Here is a 21,285-nt window from a genome sequence, read left to right as displayed (position 1 = left end):
GTAGCTTTCTTCCCCAATGTGATTTTTGCCCAGACAGACTCTGTCTTATCCATTTCATCACATCTTATTTCTTTACAGTCTACCTCATCATTGATATACAATGCTACTCCACCACCTGTGCCTTTATTTCTGTCTTTCCTAAACAGCACATACCCTTCAATACCTGTAGCCCAGTCATGACGACTATTCCACCATGTGTCTGTTATCCCTATAATATCTGGTTTCACTTCCTGCACCAGTAGCTCTGGTTCCTCCATTTTGTTACCTAGGCTCCTCGCATTAGCGTACAAACATCTTAATTTTTGCGGTTTGGCTTCGCTCACATTCTTTACCCGATTGCGCACAGACATTCTTCTGCCAATATTACCTATTAGATTGGTATGTACGCTGCCCTTCCGCCTTATGTCCATTCTCCTACCCACAGCTGTATCCTTTCTTACTTCATTTTCTTCCTTCTCAAAGAGAAAATCTGGCGTGGAGATTCCCTGGACATCTCCCAACCATCTCCCCCGAATTCCTAATTTAAAGTTCTCTTGATCAGTTGTGCCGTCCTCCATCCTAGAAGTCTATTTCCCTCCTTACTCAGGTGAAGTTCATCCCAAGAGAACAGTCCTCTGTTCATGAATGCTTCCCAGTGGCCATACATCCCAAAGCCCTCCTTATAGCACCACTGCCTGAGTCATTTGTTAAGCATCATAATCTTGTTACACCTTTGTTGCCCTTCTCTAGGAACAGGTAGAATCCCACTGAAGATCACCTGAGCCTTGATTTCCTTAAGTGTCTTCCCCAGCCTGGCATAGTCTCATTTGATATGTTCCAGTGAGAATCTAGCCGTATCATTTGTTCCCACATGAAGGATAATCAATGGATTCTTTCCCGCTCCTGTTAGGATCCTCTTCAGCCTCAGGTCCACATCCCATATCTTAGCACCCGGTAGACGGTACACCCTTCTGCTCTCTGGATCAGCTCTTGTTACAGGCTTGTCTATTCTCAGTAATGAGTCCCCAATCATGTAGACCTGCCTTTTTCTGGTGATGGTGTGATTCTCCAGTCTATTCCCTGTTCATTTTTCTTAAAGTACATTATAATGCGAGGTATAGATAAAGTTGATGGGCAAACTATCAGTCTTAGTATAATAACTCAGCTCTAAATGAGTTTGGTGGCAGGGAAGTCCAAAGTGACTGAACAAGTTTGCAAAGCCAACTAGTCTACAGTGAGACATTTGGTCGTCAAGACAAATAAGTGACACAATCATAACTGTCATAGTCACTTCTGAGGATGGTTGCTATACCTGGAAGTCAGAACAGAGTATTAAAGATTTGTTTGGGCTTTAAAGCCTATCTAAAACTGTAGTACTAAAACAATGCAAACTATTCTAATTCCAATTTTAAAAACTCAACTATATTAAGAGAAGGTTACGCTTAAATTAATGCTATGTTAAACACTTACTCTGAGTTAGGAAATGACTACATTAAGGTCACAATCATATATGTTGTGTTAAACTTTAATTACGTGATGACTGTTTCTCCAATAATATATTTTTTCTACAATTTCTGCTTTGTCATAATGATCCAGTATAGGTTTTTACTTGTTCATACAATAACTTTTCCTCTTAAGAATTTTTCCCTACTTAATGGCTGCATTGTTTTGCTGAAACACTTTAAAAAATATTTTTTCAGGCAGGAACAAAGTAGAGAAAATGTCAGTCTGACAAAAAGAAAAGGAGGACTTGTGGCACCTTAGAGACTAACAAATTTATTTAGACTCTAAGGTGCCACAAGTACTCCATTTCTTTTTGCGGATACAGACTAACATGGCTGCTACTCTGAAACCAGTCTGACAAAAGGAAGCGATAAGCAACTGAAAACGTTGGAGGTGTAAATGGAATGGAAATGCTTATTCATCTTTAATTGTAGTGGTTGGTACTACTGGAATAAAACTCCCTAAAAATATTGTTTTGTTAGCCTTAAGTAATACTATGGAAGTATAACTTGCACTTTTTGTAATTCCTAAATCTTTTAAAAATTGTAATTGCAATTGTCAGTAACTATAGTTATTGATGTTTAGGAATCTCTGAATAATTGGAATAAGCGTTATTAATATTGTAACATGCAAATGTCATTTTACAGTTTTAAAAAAATTCTCAATGAAAATATGCAAAAATCTTTTGTAATTGTAATTTATGAAAAACTATAGAGAGAAGCAATATGACCTTAATTCACTGCTTTATCTTCCTATCATAATGAGTTCTCTTTTTAAAGAACTGTCCCACTCTGGCAAACTTCAGTTGGGTTTTGGAAAAATAAACTTTCTAAATTGTCATATCTTAATGATATTTAGACAGTAGTAAAAAGAAGCTCTGATCATCCTTTCCTTCCTTTTTGATTTATTCGGCAATATCTCATGACATCATGAACACTGGATTGTGGCATTACTGAGTGACTTAGGAAGAGGCCCAAAACCCAGTTGAAGTGCAATAATTTCACTGAAATTTTGTCACTTATCCTTTAGTAAAGAAGTGAGGTTGGCAAGTCATCAGTCAGATGAGCAAGTATGCAGGGCTCTGTAGGTTATTAAAGAATGGAATATTCCAGTTAATACTTTATCCGGGAATAAAATGTTTGCTAGAGGGACAGGCATACACTGAGCTTTGCTTGAGGAAGTCTAAATATCAGTTTACTAAATGGCTCAGGGAACATAATGAAATGTTGGGAAATCAGTATTCTGATTTCAGGGAACACTTCTGAATTTCAGATCATGTTTTGGATAATCTGCATTCACCTGTATATGACTTTAGACTTTGCTTTTAATTTATATTATAACAGGGAAAAACTGGCCTCTGGCCTTGGCTTATTTTTATTTAAATATCTTTAATTACTGTAAGAGCTAACAACTGATTCTAGTGGGATTGCTCTCCCGCTCTTTAGTAATTGCTTACTTTGTGAAATGTATTATAATTCTGCCTTACTTTCAAATCATTGCTTTCCTGCTGGAGGTTAAAAGGGAATGGGTAAGTATACTGTATGACTGTTAGAAAGTCTGTACAATCTTTTAATACATTTTTATAAATATAGCTTTGTTACTGTCAAGTTACATATTTTTTCAATTTATCTGGGGTAACATTTTTGAGACTTAAGTCCCGTTGTTTAAAGTTACTTAAGCTCTTAAGTACCTACATCACTTAAGCATTCAAAAAAAAATGGCCATGTCATGCTTCTAAAAGGTGTAAGTCAATTATAGTTTTTGGAGAGTAACAGTTTGCAAGCTTGTGGCACCTTAGAGACTAACCAATTTATTTGAGCATGAGCTTTCGTGAGCTACAGCTCACTTCATCGGATGCATACCGTGGAAACTGCAGAAGACATTATATACACACAGAGACCATGAAACAATATCTCCTCCCGCCCCACTGTCCTGCTGGTAATAGCTTATCTAAAGTGATCATCAAGGTGGGCCATTTCCAGCACATTTCCACGGCTGTTACTCTGAAACCTGTCAGTTTGCAAGCTTATGTGTTAAGGTATGTCTAAGATCCTATATGGGCTGGCCTTATGACCGTTTAAATGCAAGTTAAACTCTGATTAAACTTTCAGCTTGTCTAGGCCAACCAGCATGGACTGGGGTAAAATTAGCCGATAACAATCATGTTCTAATGTAGGTGAAGGCCTATAGTACTGTGATTTGGATTGGTCCATGGTGACTGGTGAGCACTATATAGCTACAACTGGGATCCTTCTTCACTTGTAACGACTAATATTTTGAGGGAACACAGTTAAAGCATGTTTCAGAGTAACAGCCATGTTAATCTGTATTTGCAAAAAGAAAAGGAGTACTTGTGGCACCTTAGAGACTAACCAATTTATTTGAGCATGAGCTTTCGTGAGCTACAGCTCACTTCATCGGATGCATACCGTGGAAACTGCAGAAGACATTATATACACACAGAGACCATGAAACAATACCTCCTCCCACCCCACTGTCCTGCTGATAATAGCTTATCTAAAGTGATCATCAAGTTGGGCCATTTCCAGCACAAATCCAGGCATGGTTCAGTCTGACAGTGCAGACAAGATTTAGGCTGTGTTACCATGTTCCTGAACCATGCTACCGCCTTGGACTTTAACAGGGCTGCAACATGGTTTGAAGAGTTGGTTGAAACACTGTTTTCCCTGTGAGACTGAACTGAGCTTTAACTGGTCTCCAGCTCTCTAGTAATTTAAATTCATTTTCCACCTTTGCTGTAATGTATGTGTGGAACTGCAGGACCAGTGTGGAAGGGGACATTTAATTTTTAGGGTGTAGACAAATCACCAAAGGGTTCAGGAAGTATGTACCAGATACAGATGTTGGCTCTCTATAATACTGGGATATTTTGTTATATATTCATGGTCTGCCATAGAATCTGAATGCATGATGGGAATACAGGTGAGAGTTGAGTTAAAGTATGTCAAATAAACTTTTTATTTATGTTCTTTCTGTTGTTTAACTTTTTCATTTTTACCTTTAACTTGGAGTTTTTGGCTTTCCAAGTGTTTTAAAGTTTAAACTTTTTTTAAAGATTATTTTTGTATAAATTGAATTGATAATTATTTACAGCCTTACCTTGCATTTGTCTTGGATTGATAATACTTTTGAACCTAGACAGCCCCTTCCATTCCAGGCTCCCTCTCAGACTGATAAATTTCTAACTTCTATTTTATTACTACTCTATATGGAGGAATGCTGTTCATCTTTCCTTTTGGGTGGATATTTCTCTAGCGGAGTGGATATTAATGAGTTAATTTGTTTTCCTTTGGGTTGGGCATCTTTCCATCCCCTCCCCTAGCACCAAGCTGAAGTTCCTCAGCAGATTCTGATGGCACTAACCATATCCTATATACTTCAGTGTTTTGGAATGAACTTGCAAGTAATTCCACGAAGAACACTCGGATTATTGATCTTAATGGCCTGGGTATTAGAGGAACGTAATTCAGGATGAAATAGCTCAATTTCTGCCCAGAGCCTAAAGCAATTTCATAATAGTGCATAGTAGTCTGTAGTCAGTTTTGTCAACTGATGGCAATGGAAATGATTATTGTTGTTTGTAATATGTCAGAGCCTATGCCTATTGTGATGGGTACTGCACAAACATAAGGAGATGGTCACTGCCTGGAAGATCTTACATTCTGAGTAGTAGCAGGGGTTTCATTAATCTCAGAAGCAAATCTAAGATGAAATTCAGCTTTCAGGAAAGTAGATTTTAAAAAGAAATGGATAGTGTTCTGGCTGATAGAATATATGGCTGAAAAAAGATATATAATGGTAGCATTTGTTTTCAATTTGATTAAATGCCAGAGGTAACTGGATCTTTTAAATTTTTTTTTTGTCATTGAGTGTTCTTCCTGTGAAGTCTTACAAAAGCTTCTTCTTTGAAGTTATACAGTGCTATACTTTAAACTTTTAAACACCTACCCTCTATAAAGCTGGGAAATCATAATTTTTTGTAAAGTGTAAAAGATGGCTTTTCATGCTTATAGAATATTTCAAAAAATGAATAATTGAAGAAACGGAAATTTCATCCGCATGATTGGACTATTTAAAGAATTTGTAGAGTTTTCAATTCTGCTTAAAGAAACCTTTAATAAATTTTTACAATCATTCTTGTATATTTCTCACCTACTTTTCCAAAAAACTTTTAAGTCATTTAGGCAACTGTGTCAGTGTGGTCCATTTTTAAGAAGCCCTTTTTTAACGGGTTAAAAAGACTGATTGTGACCTATTGTTGCTGAACTTATTTATTATTGATTTCAATCATCACCTTGGCAATTCCCAAAGATTGCAAATGATGTGCAAATGTTACTACAGTTTGAATTATTCAACTTGAAGAGTCGTATGCTGATATTTACCCCCCCACACACACACACTCCATTTGGCAAGATTCATCCTCTACTGTGACCTTCCATCACTCCAGAATGCTATCTCAACATAGTATTTAGTGCTGCTGCAGTGTAAATTTTGCTCTGCACTGCAGCAAAGTCGCATTGGACTAGTCAAGCATGCTGTCCGTTTATTTCTGTTTGCTGTGAATTAATAGAACTGAGGCAGAGATAGGCCCAACACAAAGCAGAAATAATGAATTGTTTTATGCGAACTGAAGAGTATGGGATACGAACAGTAGCAGACAGGCAAAAGTCAACACATCGCATAAGGCAGAGAGATCTGTCAGCTGTAGAGGGGAATAGTCTAGAGACAGTTGCAACCAGAAGCGTTACTATTTCAAATTAAGTAGCTTCCATGCAAAAGAATTTTTCCATCCTTACTCTAGATTTGCAGAAGTGTCTGCAGTGATTCTGTAAAGTGATTCCTTGGAATGATCCCAAGTCACCTTCTGGCTACATCCTGATCCACAATGTGCGAGCAAATCACATTGCTCCTGTTCTTGAAGAGCAATGGAGATTTGCAATGTGCACATAGGTGGGATCCAGCTGTCTGTGCAGGCTTTGAAAGCCAGAACTGATCTGTGCTCACTCGCTTGGGAAGTATTCCCCTTTAGTCTCACAAATGTTGTGTGAGGTAAAGCACACCACGCTATTGTGAACTGCACTGGCTGCACTGGCATTTAGATGGGTCCGCAGGCATCACCAACGAGCTTTTCAGGCTCTCAAAGGTGCATTTCACTACCATTTTGCAGCTACTCTGTACTTGCATTTTCTTTTTCTTAGGTCAGCAATGTTGGGGTACAGCTTTGAGCCACATTGGGAGCGGGTATGCAGGGTCCCCCAAAATAACTGTGGGGACAGAAACACTGTACACAACCAAGTTTTTTCTGCGGCATGAAGTCCCTTCACGGTACAATCCTGACCTCCTGAGCGCCCTGGTGTCATGAACCTTTCCTGTGTCCAACATAGGTGTTCATGAACCAACCTTTGTGGTCCACCGAGCCTTGGAGAATGAGTGAGTGAATAGTAACCTTTTTGGTTCACGTATTCACTAGCTCCTTTTAATGGAAGTATTGGAATGTGTGTTCCTTCGATGGTGCCTACAGAGTTTGGAAACCACATCCTCTGAAATCCTGCTATAATTTCAGGGACTTTAATTATGGCAGCCACTCATGGGTAGATTGTAGTTTTGATAGCATGACAAACCTGTAGAACTGTCACCCTGACAGTTGACTTCTCAACCATGAACTTGTTTGCAGTTGACCAGCAGCTATGAGGTATTGTCAGCATCCAAAGGGTAATAGCCACCTCCTGTACTGGTGTGGATTTCTGAAACTGAGTGGTCTGCACTGAAGGGTTGGTGCAAGCAACTTGCACAACTCCATGGAGATCTGCTTCCTCATTTGGAATTTCTGCAGCCCCTGGTCATCATCCCAGGTTTCCCAGATGATGTGGTCCCACCACACTATGCTGTTTGTCTGGAACTAGGGTCAGCAGTCCACCCCGGGGGTATACTGTTGCAATCCCAGCATTCAACGCATCTGTTCCTTGGAAGCCTAGTAGATATTTGTTTGCCCTCAGTTGTCAGTTGTCTTCAGCATTTCAAATTTTTCTGACCCATTCTATCCATTATCTGGTACTGGCCTGCATGAATATTAGTCCCACAAGCAGTAGCAGGAGAAGAACCACATTGTGGACTTGCTCCTTGGCTTCAGCGCAGTTTGGCAAAAGGGAGAGGTGAGAGAACACGCAGCAAAGCGGTTCCCAGAGCATCTCCTATGACACAAAGGACGTTGGGACACTGTCCCTGAAATAGCACTACTGTCATGTACCAAAAAGGGGCAGCATGGATGCAGGTATATGCCTGTACACAGCATATACTCTTGCGCAACCAGAATATGTGGCTTCTGTGGGGATACAAGGTACATGTTCTAGCAGTATATGGACAAGTACTCAGGGAAGTGCACAAGTGTAGACGTAGCCTGAGATTTAGGCAGTCTTTTTTCTTTTTCTGTCCCATGCAAATATTTGAATTTGGGAAAGTATTAATTATGAAAAGGATGACTTTGTATGACGGTACTCATACCATTACATATTTATGTATGCTGTATAAAGAACAGCTGAATATTTAAAAAAATTATCCAATTTTGTAACAAAATTTTGAGTTTACAGTAACTGGAGAAAACTAATCAACTATGAATGGCAGCTGGATTTTTAAGTAAAAATGTTTCTAATGTTTCTGAATCTTGTTATTTAATGTACTTACAGGTGGATGAAAGCCAGACTGGAGAACCTGGGTGGCTTGGAGGAGAACTGAAGGGAAAGACTGGATGGTTCCCTGCAAACTATGCAGAGAAAATACCTGACAACGAAGTTCCAACCTCTGCAAAACCAATAGTTGACCCTACTGTTGCACCTAAAGTTTCTTTGCGTGAGACACCCCCAACTCCGGCAGCTCCAGCTTTGGCAGAATCTACTGCAACCACCAACAACTGGGCAGACTTCAGTTCAACGTATGTTTGCTGGTGGTTATCTCTAGGAGTCCAAACCAGTACTGTGGGTTTTCAAGCAGTTAATTTGTGTCCAGTTAAAATTCATTACATTTCTCATCCACTGAGATTGTGTCAGTAGTTAACCTGGCAAATGAGATATTTTCAGGAAACTAGGCAGCACACTGTAAATCAGGAAGGATTATTCATCTTCGGTAAGACAGAACTCCCATCATAATTGTTTTCCCTTTAGTAAACATTTTTTCCTCAACTGGACAGGCCACTAAAGTTTTGTTTGTTTGTTTGTTTGTTTAATTTTAAATTAGGCTTTCCAGTCCAAAGGCATGCTTTCACCATATCCTCTTAAGCAATCAAGAAGACAAGTACAGAAGCTTGCCCATCTGGCACTTTTCCCTGACCACATTCAGAATTATATTACAGCAGAAATCCCAGCATGACATTCTCCATTTGTTTATATACCAAATATGTGAGAGAGCAGAGTTGACACCTTCTCTTACTTCATTGTTACCAGCTTGTATTTTACATTAAGATGCTGCTGCTGCTAAAGTCAACCAGTTTATTGTTATACAGTAGTACTCCCCTGGTGTGCCTGATGCTGTACACGTGTAAGACAAGTTTCATGTCCTAAAGATCATATAAACAAAATGGATGTAGGTTTTATCAGGACAGGTTAGTCTACTATGTAAATAATTGGTTAATCATTTTGTTTAAGGAGATAAGGTGTTTTACAATTAGAAGTATGTATTTTACTGAAATATTTGAGTACTTAACACACATTGCTTTAAAAAGATTTTACCCAAGAGATCACAATAGTTCTGAAAAAAATACCACCAAGTTTAAATGATTTTATGTTGCTCTCTGGACAACTTTTTTTCTGAAAAAGCAATAATATAAAAAAATTAAAACTAAGCTTCCCACTAATTTTTATTTTTTTGCTATCTAAACAAAAGTAGCTCAAGACAAAACTATTCTAGTTTTAAGTGAATACTATGCATTTTTATAACCTTGCATAAAAATCATGGTCTGATTTTGTATTTTATTTTCTACCAATTAGTCTCTACTCCAGAGCTTATCACGTATGATGTTTGTACAGTGCTTAGCACAGTGGGGCCCAATCTAGCTTTGGCCCTCGGGCACTATTACAGTGTAAATGCTTAATAATAATTAATGAATATTTAATTAAGGACACGAGCCAGGAATAGAAATTCACATTTAAGGTGGACACTCTCTTTATACTGTTAGTTTCTTTTAATTAACCTAATGGGTTTGTTAAGGCACAGATAACTATGTGACAACATATAACCAAAATCATGGATATCAGTTAGTCTCTACATTTTAGTGGCAGTTTTCCATTTTGCAAGCCACTGATAGTGATGGGACTGAATGAACACCTCAATCTGCTGGCTGATTATTTTATTTAAAATTGGCCCAGCCGTTGGTGTGGTGACTGTACAAAACTGAATAAAATCCATACTAATTACAACTAGTTTCCAATCTAAAATCCTCCAAGCCCACTGAAAGTAGGACTCTCCCACCACTTTCCCCACTCACTTAGTTGTCCTTCCCATAAGCAGCCTGGGAAAATAAGTGTGCTTGGCAGCATTATCTGACAGCAAGGGGAAAAGGGTAATGTTTCGGGGGCTGTGGAAACAGTAAACAAAATGGCTGGCATTAATTGGACAGTCCAATTATACATACCTAAGGTCCCTTCCTAAAGATCCAACTGGGTCTCAAAGAGGTCCTGGCTCTGAACGATCCCAGCCTCCCTGTCTTCAGTGATTTCTCCTCATCTTCCAGTTCAAGGGAGCCACCCACTGCAAGTTGTGAGCTGTCCACTGTCATTGGCAGGAAGGGGGGTGGTTCCTGGCTCGGTCCGACAACAAACAGTTTGTTATACGGGCCTGTCTAAGGGGCAACACCAGACTTCAGTCTGTGCGCCTTTGTCTTCTGGTAAGCCTGCTGCAGCTCTTCCCCATTGCCTGGCATTGGCCCTCATCCCTGCTATACCCCTGGGCCTCAGTGCCCTTAGCGTACGCTTCCCTTGTACACCTCTTTATTCCTGTGCAAATTCTGTCGCTGTGACCGCATGCATACTTCTCTACCCCACCTTCACATCAAGGAAATCTAGGATGTTTTTCTTAGACTGTACAGTGGCGTGAGGATAAAGTAGACTTATGCTTGTCCAACCTTGGCAAGTACACTTGTACTAGCAGGAAAAAGAGGCGTTTCCAAAATATATCGGTGACTTTAGGGGGTGGACTTGGTGTCACTATGATGCCTAGGCAACATTGTTCAAAAATTTGACAGAATGGGCACTGCTGAGGGGACAGGTGCTAGAGGACTGTTTGTACTGGTACAGGTACTTCTGCATCCACACAAGCATCACGCCAGTACAACTATACTAGCAGGGGGCTTGTGTCACTTGAGGAACTGGTTTAACTTGGCTGGTAAAAGTTTAGGGATTTTTTTGGCAGGACTCAATACTGTGCTGACAGAAGGCAAGTTTTGCTGTTACTACTTTGTAGTGTAGACCAGGCCAGGAAGTGAACAAAGTTGAGCTCTGGCAGATCCACAGGGGTGAAATGTCCTGTCTCGGTCTCACTCTTCCCCTCCTCCCCCCACCTATTTACTGTGTACAGCTGTTAACTCATACATGTCAGCTGATGTCAACTCCTATATTATGATGAGAGAGGTAGCTGGGACTCAACTATTCAGGGCTTTTTAGACTTTAGGGTTCTACACTAGCTAGTGAAAACGTAGACAATTATCTGTAACTTTGTAATTACAGAAGGAAAAAAATTCAATTAAAAATTAATATATTTAGTTCATAGATCTTTGTCTACTTAAAACTACAGATGTGCACTGAGCTTTAAAAATACATAGTTTCGACAGTTAGCATCCAGAGCTTGCACGCTGGGGGAAAAAGAAATTGGACCAATGAAGTCTAAACAATAAGGAATAAGGCAGGAGATTGAGAGCAGATAATCATGGTTAAATGGTAATGAAAAGGTGGTTGAAAGTGGGTTCTAATAATCATTTTATAGGATGAGAGGTGATGTTCAAAGGATAAGTGATAACATGAAAAAAATCACTCAGTTGACAAAGGAAGACTTTAAAAGTCAGCATTACACCTGATGGGGCAAAGGAGTAAACAGAAGTGGAACTATTAGAGCCTTAAAAGTGAGAATGACGAGTATGAATTTGATGCAGAAAGGGAGGAGGAAGTCAATGACCCATCTAGATATGTGGAGCAATCTGCATGGAGCACCAGGAGAGGAAGATTAATATATTTTATCAAATGTGTAATTAAACTAAATCTGCTGTATAGTATAGAGTGCCCTGCAGTTGAAATGTTATTGTATAGGACGTGAGTAAAGGGGGGTGGGGGTGGAGGGAAGTAAATCGTGTGAACAGCTAGCGTTTGTGAACAAGAAGCAGCAAGTGCATGTGACGCTTACCTTTTTAAGGGGAAATATGCAGTCACAGTAAATCCACGTATGGGAACTTCAAACACAGTACAAAGACACTTTACACCTAGCAGAAAATCAATTATAAGGGATTCTTCTAGAATACATACACAGTGTCTTCATTTGAAATTTTTGGTGTGAGCAAGTTTTCAGCAGAATGCAATAATCACTGCAATCAAAAATGAAGATTATATAGTCTGCCTTATTTTCAGGTGGCCGACCAGCACTAGTGAGAAACCAGAGACTGATAATTGGGATGCTTGGGCAGCTCAACCTTCTCTGACTGTTCCAAGTGCAGGGCAGGTGAGGCAGAGATCAGCCTTCACCCCAGCCACTGTTACCGGATCATCGCCTTCTCCTGTCCTGGGGCAGGTAAGTGGCTATATGTGCAGAAATCATACTTAACCTAACGTTTTCGCTTTCGCAACGCAATGACAAAACAGTAATTGACCAGCCCTTGCAACATTCCTCTAAGGGAGGTAAAGTATTTCAAGATGAAGACGTCAAACAAAGCCATGTGGGAAGTGCAATTTGGCATTCTAGGAGTTCTCAAGTAGAGCTGGGTGAAATTTTTTGGACACAAAATTTGTCAAAAAAAGTTCGTTTTGGTCAACCTCAAACTATTTGTGAATTTGACACACATTCACCAAATAGTTTTAGGCAGGAAAAAAATGTTCTGGTTAGATTCCCAAAATGTGGTAAAGAAGAGTAGGAGGTGATGGTGGTGTCCCCCTTTATAACTCTTATCCCAGCGATTACTGCACTCAATTGGTTTATGGGGGTTAAAACCCGAGTTTTCTGCTCTGGAGCAACGATTTGAACCCAGGTCTCCCACTCCCAGCTTTGTGCCCTAACCAACTGGGTTGCATCTCTCTCATTTTTTCCTTCTGATGCTGTTCCATTTTTTATTAAATGCTTGAATAAATTGGGCCAGAAAGAAAAACTCTGTAGTCTGGTGGTGAGGATAGTCACCTGGGAGGGGAGGGATCTGGACTCAAATCTCTGCTTCAGAGTGGGGATTCAAACCTGAGTCTCTCACACCTCAGGTGAGGGCTTAGACCAGCGGTTAGAAGTCTTATCAGGAGACCAGCATCAACACCCTTTCCTCCTCCAATCGTTTTGTGAATTTAGCTCTTAAATGTCTGGAAACAAAATGTTTTGGGTCAAACTAGCTTTGATTTGCATAATTTTTGTCTTCATTTTTAAATTCATTTCAACCCAATTCGCAAACTTTTTAAAATTTTTTTCCAGAACTTCCAGAGAACCGAAAAATCAGTTATTCTCCCAGCTCTATTCCTGAACCCAAATCCTGTGTTCAATCTGTTAGATCACAGTGCCTCAACACTGGCTGAAAAATATGTAGTGCTGGTACATAGACATAGCATTCTGAGATGTGCTAGATATGTAAACCCCGAAAAAGCAAGTAGAATGCAAGATGGCATAATGAATAAGTTATAGCAAAAAGATTCTCTTTATGTACACTTTTTTTGTGAGATTTACTATAAGCCCTTGGGGCAAGGCTTGTTTTTATATTTACAGTGTGTAGAAAAATTATTAAATATCTTACAGGAGTGTATGCACCAGGCACTTTTAATTAATACAAATATAGAAATACTGGTGGACTGTGTTAATATATCCATTTGATTGTATTTTTTTAAAATGATCTGTTTGGCTTTATTTGAGTAAAAAGCTTATTTTAATTGAAACAGTCAACACATAGATCTGTGTCTATAAATGAATGTTGTAAGTGAATACCTCTAGTTAGTTAGTTTTAGCAGCCTTCTTTGCAAAAGACTCTACATGATTCACTTTTCTTTTCTTACAATAGGGTGAAAAAGTAGAGGGCCTTCAAGCACAGGCCTTGTATCCTTGGAGAGCCAAAAAAGATAACCACCTCAATTTTAACAAAAATGATATCATCACAGTTCTGGAACAGCAAGACATGTGGTGGTTTGGAGAGGTCCAAGGTCAAAAGGGATGGTTTCCGAAATCATATGTGAAACTCATTTCAGGCCCCATAAGAAAGTCGACAAGGTATTTTGTTTGGTTGCTTTTGTTAGAATTAGCAGCATTTTTATTTAATAATTAATATTATGTTGTTCCTATTTAAAATGTGTTTACTTGTATGTTTGTTTTTAAAATGTTGGCTCTGAAAAGTGACTTTATTAAAATGGCATTGTGTGGCCATATTTGTGTCTCTGGTTTCAGATCGGTGTGGCTCAGTTTACAAATAAAATGATGAGCTTTGGTTTTTGGCTTCCTCTTCTTTAACTTCCAGTCCTACCTACAAACTCAGCTTGGGATATGAAAGCAAAGCTGGATTCTTCCTGCATCATGTATCGCCAACAACAATTCTGCATTTAGAATTTAGCTAACAATTCTGTTGATGCACGAGTGGGAACAGAGTTCAGGTTATTCTCCTGTAGCTGTTTCGACTACACAATGCCAACAAGACGAAAAAGTAGCAAAATCTTATTTAAGTTGATAAAATAAGTAGAAATTGAAATATGTATGGGGTAGGGCTATTGAGTAAAGAGGTGCCACTTTCCTGTATTCACTTTACTAACAAACAGTGTTTTGTAAGATTGTAATCTAATACAATACATCATGTGAAAACAACGTTCTAGTTGATAATGAAAACTAGAATGAATTTTACATTTTTCTATTGGGGAGCACAGCAATTTTTGCTTTCAATCCAGTTATATGATTTCAAACTGTATTTTGTCATGCTGAGGTTTAAAACTTAAAATTTACTATCATTTTGCTTTACAAGTTGAGATAGTTTGTTCATGGATATAGCTTTTAATGTATTTTTTATTTAAAGCATTTAGTTTGTTTTGTTAAATTTAGAGAAATTAAAGCATTTAATATTTTCTCTTTAAGCATGGATTCTGGTTCTTCAGAAAGTCCTGCTAGTCTAAAGAGAGTAACATCACCAGCAACTAAACCTGCTATGTCAGGTGAAGGTAAGAATTTGAAATGAATGGCATTAGTATCATCTTACTGTATAGTTTAATAAAAGAAATTCTCTAGTAATAGGTACAAGTTCAGAGCCAGATCCAATGGGAATTAGTGGTACTCAGTACCATTGCAGGATCAGGCCCTGTTACTTTACAAAGTGAGAATTTGAATTACCTCCAGAATTAATTATGACTACAAGGCTATGTCCTGCATGTTTTGTAAAACTGCTCATTTCCATAAGAATAATATTTTTCTAATTAACTTAGGTACATTAATTTATGCAGTGTCATTTATAAGCAGTCAAGAATCAGTCCCATATTTCTGATTGTTTCTAGCCTTCTGTCTACAATAGGAAGGGCCCAGCATTTGAAAATGCATAAAGGATGTATTTTCTTTTAAGATCCACTGTGTGCATATATGCAGTATATGCCATGTAAAAACATGCGTACATGCTTCAGGATAGGCAAGGATATTAATTAAATTAATAAGTTGGCTCCCAAAATTTTAGTTTTTCATTCGCAATGTTTCTTTGTGAATAAATTGAATCCTGCAGTGCCTGTTCTCCTATTTAAATGTGGGATATACCAAAACTTTCCACCTCTTAGGAAGGGAAGACAAATCAGTGCTGATCCCGTCATGAGGAAAGGGATAATTATCCAAACAGGCATGTAGGTACTGTAAAATTTTTAATAGTTTTCATTTGTGCTGTCTTATTTGACCCAGGAAGGTTAGATTTAAATATAAATAAATAGCAAATAACAAAGACTGCTCTAAGTGACTTGAGTTAGATATTGGTATTTTTTGTTGTTCCCATGTCATTTTGAACATTAAGTACCTTCCATCAATGAATTATTATTAATTGAAAACCATATGAGTACTTACAGTAGTCTACAAGTTTGTACCTATTTTTTTCATGACAAGGTGCTAAATGGGCCAGACCTTTGCCATCATTGGAGCCCATACCGCTGCCAGCACAGGTGTGGCTGGAGTGATACCAGGAAACAGATACAAAACTTTTTTCTTCAGGGATATTGTTGATAAAACTCCTGCCAGCATAACAAAATTTTCATAAGGTGTGTTAGCTTGGTAGAAGTTGGATTCAGTTATTAAACATGTAGGGTCCCTATTTTTTTAGTATTAAAAGTAATATTGACACGAGGGGAGGTTTTTTTGTGCGGGGGGTTGCATTTAAATGTTAATGGGTCCAGCAATAGTTGGGCTAGTTCAATTCAGTCATTTTTTTCACTTAATTATTGACCTATATCATATCTGATTCATGATTGAAAGGGATTACTGGAATTAATCTGTTTCAGAATTGGTTACTTAATTGTCAAAAAAGCACATAAAGCAAGGTATAGGATCTGTATGTATGTGCACATGTGTGAAACTAAATATATTTTACAAAATAGTAATATCTTTATCAGTCTTTTTAGCAGTGCCTTAATTCTTTATTTTTTAAAACATCATCTGTACAACTGTAATTTAACAGGAATCATTTTGGGCAATTTTTATCACACACAATGTAGTCTGTATTTTGCCACTGATAAAAATTTCACTGTGGAAAGTGGAATTATAGAAGGATTCTAAAATTTGGCTTGCTTGATTTTCAAAGGCTGTTTGAAAGAAAATACAGAACTGCTAAAACATCTCCCTCCCATCTTGGCTCTATAGCTGCAACCTGGGATACTGTATGTCTTCTGTCATACCGTTCTGTGTTTTTCAGTTTGATTATCTGAATATTTTACACACTGTGCTAAAAGCATATACTTTCAAAAATATTTTTGAAAAAAGTTTTGTATGGATTCGGCAGCTTTATAATTTCTCTAGGAAAGGAAACTCCTATATAAGTATTCTTCAGAAGCAGACTTTGATGAAAGCTAGTTAGGATTTTAGTTCTGAGGATAGTATTTCAGTCTACACTTATTCACCAACAATTAAACATGCCATGCTTGCCACTCTTTTCCACAAGCAGAGTGTGTAACCCAGAATATTTTCAGAAATCTCTGGTATACCTCTGAGCAGCTCCTTTTTTTACAGTTGAGTGAATTGTGTAATGTGCATACTACTTCAGAAAATGTTACTGATTTGTCTGATTCTTATTTGCACTCCAAACTGTAAAGGTTTTCATTGAGTTCTGTAATTAAATTACACATTGCATTTCTCAACATCAGTCTGCTTCAGTGTTTTTTGCTCTTGAATACCAAGTAGCTGACCATGTTTTAACAAAATTATGTATTTCACAATTATCTTAGCATTTTCAAGCCAACTGTTGTGTAGGATACAATGAGATTGGCTGTCTCCATAAGAAGCTTCAAGTAATGAAAGAATTCATTGTTCATGAGAGCCAACTGACATATGTAAAAGGAAGACTGTATCAGAAGTTCAGAAACTGGGATTTTGTATGCCAGGACTGAAAATACTAGTTCTCAGCATAAAATTGAACCCATAAAATTGAACCCATATAAGTATGCTTATAAAGCAAATCATCATCAAGTGCTTGCACATGTCCATTCCACTTTAGGAGTGTGTGTGCTAGGGCACTGAAGCTGGAGAATTCTTCCCCAGAACAGTATCCATCAGGACAGCACATGTTAGCCAACGGTATAAAAGGATGGAGTCTCCCTGCCCTCTCATCCATTCCTTTTTACTGCTCACGGTCGGTAGTTGTAGCGTGTCTGAGCCTCACTGTCTCCCATGCTGTTTTTAGAAAAATATTTGCTGGAGTTTTTTTATTGTAAATAGTTTAGTATGGTTGTAGTTTATAGTTCTTCTTCAAGTGCTTGTTCATGTCCATTCCAACCAGGTGTGTGCGCGCCGCGTGTACACCAGCTGGAAGATTTTTCCCTTAGCAGCGTCCATAGGGTCGGCCTGGGCATCGTACCTTCATGGCGCCCAATATAGCGCCCTGCCAACCCCCCACCCACTCAGTTCCTTCTTACCACCGGTGACAGCTAGCTGGAACATCGCTTGCTCCTTTAGCAAGCGCTTTAGCGGTATCTTTACAGTTCATACTGTGTAAATAGTTTGTTTTTCTTTAGTTAGTTAATAGTTTTTCAATAGTAGTAGTTAGCTTGTTTGGGAGGTTCCCCCTGACAACATTTCTCTGTTTCTAGGATATGCCCGGGTCTCCAGGGTTTAAGCTCTGCGAGGACCGCGGCAAGTTTATGCCTAAGAGTGACCCTCATTCTTCCTGCCTGCGGTGCCTTGGAGAGAGTCACCAGAAAGAAAGGTGCCAGATCTGTAAGGGTTTCTGACCCAGAACCCTCAAAGATCGGGAGCAGAGACTTAAACTTCTGCTAATGGAGATGGCATTATGGCCACACTCTGACCCCGGACCTGCAGAACCTGCACCAAGTACGTCTTTGTCAGTGCACAGTGCTCTGGTGCAGACGGTGCACAAACCGGTACCAGCCAAGGACTCTTAAGTCTCCTCGGCACCATCACGGCTTTGGCCTTAAGAATCCTTCCTCGGTGCGGCCCCGCTCTCAATCCCCAATGCCGCTAAAGAAGAAGAGGCCAGAGGGGGGTCGGTACCCTCAGCCAAAACCCAAAGGGTCGGTGGCGTCCACGAGTGCCTTGGGACAGACCGCCTCCTCCCTACCACCTTCCAGAGTCTCGTCGACTCCTGCCCTGGCTGGGGTCCAGTCAAGTCCGAATCCTCCTCATCCTGCACAGGCGCCGGATTCAGGTTTTCCCTTACCTCGACAACTGGCTGATCAAAGGCCACTCCAGATCCCAAGTGGAGGATCAGGTAAACTTCATAAGAAGGACCTTCCTCGAACTAGGTCTCCTTCTCAATGAGGCCAAATCCACTCTGTCCCCGGTGCAGAGGATAGAGTTTATATGCGTGGTCCTGGACTCGATTCAAGCCAGGGCGTACCTCCTGGAAGCCACTTTTCGGTCGCTAGGGGACATTATACGGGGCCTCAGGCATTTCCCCATGACCACAGAAAGGAACTGTCTGAAATTGCTGGGGCACATGGCTGCATGCACCTATGTAGTGCAGCATGCCAGTCTCAGACTTCCCCCACTCCAGTCATGGCTGGGGTCAGTTTATCAAGCAGCCCGGGACGCTCTGGACAGTGTCATAACATTGCCCCCCCCCGTAGTGGACTCCCTTCTGTGGTGGCTCGACCCACAGGTCATTTGTGCGGGAGTGCCTTTCACCAGCCCTCAGCCATCCCTCTCATTAGTGACAGATGCCTCGGATCTGGGCTGGGGAGCTCATTTGGGAGACCTCAGGATTCAGGGCCTCTGGTCTCAGGTGGACCTCACTCAGCATATCAACGTCAGAGAGCTGAGAGCAGTGCGTTTGGCGTGCCAGCTTTTCAGAGCCCATATAGCTGGCAGGTGCATTTCAGTCCTCATGGACAACACCACGGCGATGTTTATATAAACAAACAAGGGGGTGCTGGGAAGCCCTCATGCGTGGGACTTCTGCGTAGAGCACTTGATACACCTGCAGGCTTCATGCCTCCCTGGAGTACAGAACGAGCTGGCAGACAGTCTCAGCCGAACTTTTCATGGCCACGAGTGGTCCCTCTGGCCGGACGTAGCAAGCTCAATTTTCCGTCTCTGGGACTCTCCACAGGTAGACCTGTTGACCGCACACAGCAACAGGAAGTGTCAACTGTTCTGCTCCTTCATGAGTCACAACCCGGGTTCCATCGCAGATACCTTCCTTCTCCCATGGGGGAACCGTCTGCTTTACATATTCCCACCAATACCGCTGGTCCAGAAGGTGCTCCTCAAGATCCACAAGGACTGGGTCATATTGATCGCTTCGGCACGGCCACGCCAGCACTGTTTTATATCGCTTCTGGAAATGTCAGTGACAACCCCGCTCACCTTGCCGCTGATCCTGGACCTGATCACACAGGATCTCGGCTGCCTCTGGCACCCAAACCTAGAGTCGCTCCACCTCACAGTCTGGATACTCCATGGCTAAATTCTGTGGAACGGACCTGTTCAGATCAAGTCAGGCAAGTTCTCCTTGGCAGTAGGAAGCCCTCTACAAGGGCTACTTACTTTGCCATGTGGAAGAGGTTTTCTCTCTGGTTGGAGCAACGCAATCAGTCACCAACACTTGCCCCAATATCATTCATACTGGACTACCTCCTTCATCTTAAACAAGAGGACCTGTCCTTGTCATCAGTAAGGGTCCACTTGACTGCCATCTCCGCCTTCCATCCGGCTGCAGACGGCTTCTTGGTTTTCACGAACCCTTTGGTCAGCCATTTTCTTAAAGGCCTTGACAGACTGTACCTGCAAATGCGCCAGCTTGTCCCAACTTGGGACCTTAACCTGGTCCTCACCAGGCTTACGGGCCCTCCATTTGAGCCGCTGGCGACGTGCTCCCTGCGCTTGCTCACTCTCTCTCTCTAACAAGGGGCATTCCTTGTGGCGATAACCTCAGCTAGGAAAGTCTCAGGGCCCTTACATCTGAGCCCCCTTACACAGTTTTTCATAAGGACAAGGTCCAACTCAGGCCTCATCTGGCTTTTCTCTCCAAAGTTATCTCCCAGTTCCACATGAGCCAAGACATCTTCCTCCCAGTGTTTTACCCCAAGTCACACTCCTGCGATTGGGAGCTTAGGCTTCACTCATTGGATGTACGCAGAGCACTGGCCTTCTATATAGAGAGAACTAAGCCATTCCTCAAGTCCTTCCAGCTATTTGTAGCCGTGGTGGACAGTATGAAGGACCACCCTGTCTCATCCCAGCACATCTCGTTGTGGATCACATCCTGCATTCGGGAGTGTTGCAACCTGGCGAAGGTGCTCACCCCGCTGGTCACCATCCACTCCGTCAGGGCTCAGGCCTCCTCAGCTGCGTTCTTGGTGCAGGTCCCCACCCAGGAAACCTGCAGAGCAGCAGCATGGTCCTCAATACACACGTTTATGACACACTATGCGATCACACAACGGGCCAGAGACAATGCAGCCTTTGGATGAGCCGTGCTCCAATCAGTAGATAACTCCGGCCCCACCCCCTGAATTTTGGCTTGCGAGTAACCTGGTTGGAATGGACATGAACAAGCACTCAAAGAAGAAAAAATAGTTCCTCATCTTCTCATAACTTGTTCTTCGAGATGTGGTGTTCGTGTTCATTCCAATACCCACCCTCCAGGCTAACCCTATGGATGCTGCTAAGGGAAAAATCTTCTGGCTGGCATGCACATGGCATGCACACACCTGGTTGGAATATACATGAACAACACATCTCGAAGAGCAACAGTTATGAGAAGATGAGTAACTGTTTATTAGTAGCACTTGTTTATGAAAAACGTCTTGTTTTTTTATCTCATTTTTCTTTGAGCTTTTAGCGTGGTACTGGGGCATGCATAAGTCCCTGGGATTTAAGCGTCATTCTGGCTGTAGCAAATCTATACCAGTCAGAAATCCTCACTCCCTGTTCAAAGTGTTTTGG

At 40.7% G+C, this 21,285-nt stretch overlaps 1 protein-coding gene across 9 annotated transcripts in view; it reads left to right on the top strand.

The window, feature by feature from the left end:
- ITSN1 (intersectin 1) overlaps nt 1-21,285 on the top strand; it is a 222,775-nt gene that overhangs the window by 138,623 nt on the left and 62,867 nt on the right. For all 9 annotated transcript variants that reach the window (XM_073361581.2, XM_073361520.2, XM_073361526.2 and 6 more), the window contains 4 exons: nt 8,187-8,431; nt 12,108-12,267; nt 13,724-13,929; nt 14,779-14,861. In XM_073361581.2, coding sequence (XP_073217682.1) covers nt 8,187-8,431; nt 12,108-12,267; nt 13,724-13,929; nt 14,779-14,861 — 694 coding nt within the window. The remainder of the gene's footprint in view (nt 1-8,186; nt 8,432-12,107; nt 12,268-13,723; nt 13,930-14,778; nt 14,862-21,285) is intronic.

The sequence above is a fragment of the Lepidochelys kempii genome, chromosome 1 (genome assembly GCF_965140285.1).
Source record: "Lepidochelys kempii isolate rLepKem1 chromosome 1, rLepKem1.hap1, whole genome shotgun sequence".
NCBI lineage: Eukaryota > Metazoa > Chordata > Testudines > Cheloniidae > Lepidochelys > Lepidochelys kempii.
The sequence above is the reverse complement of the archived record's forward strand: the minus strand, read 5'-3'. Positions and strand labels throughout refer to the sequence as shown.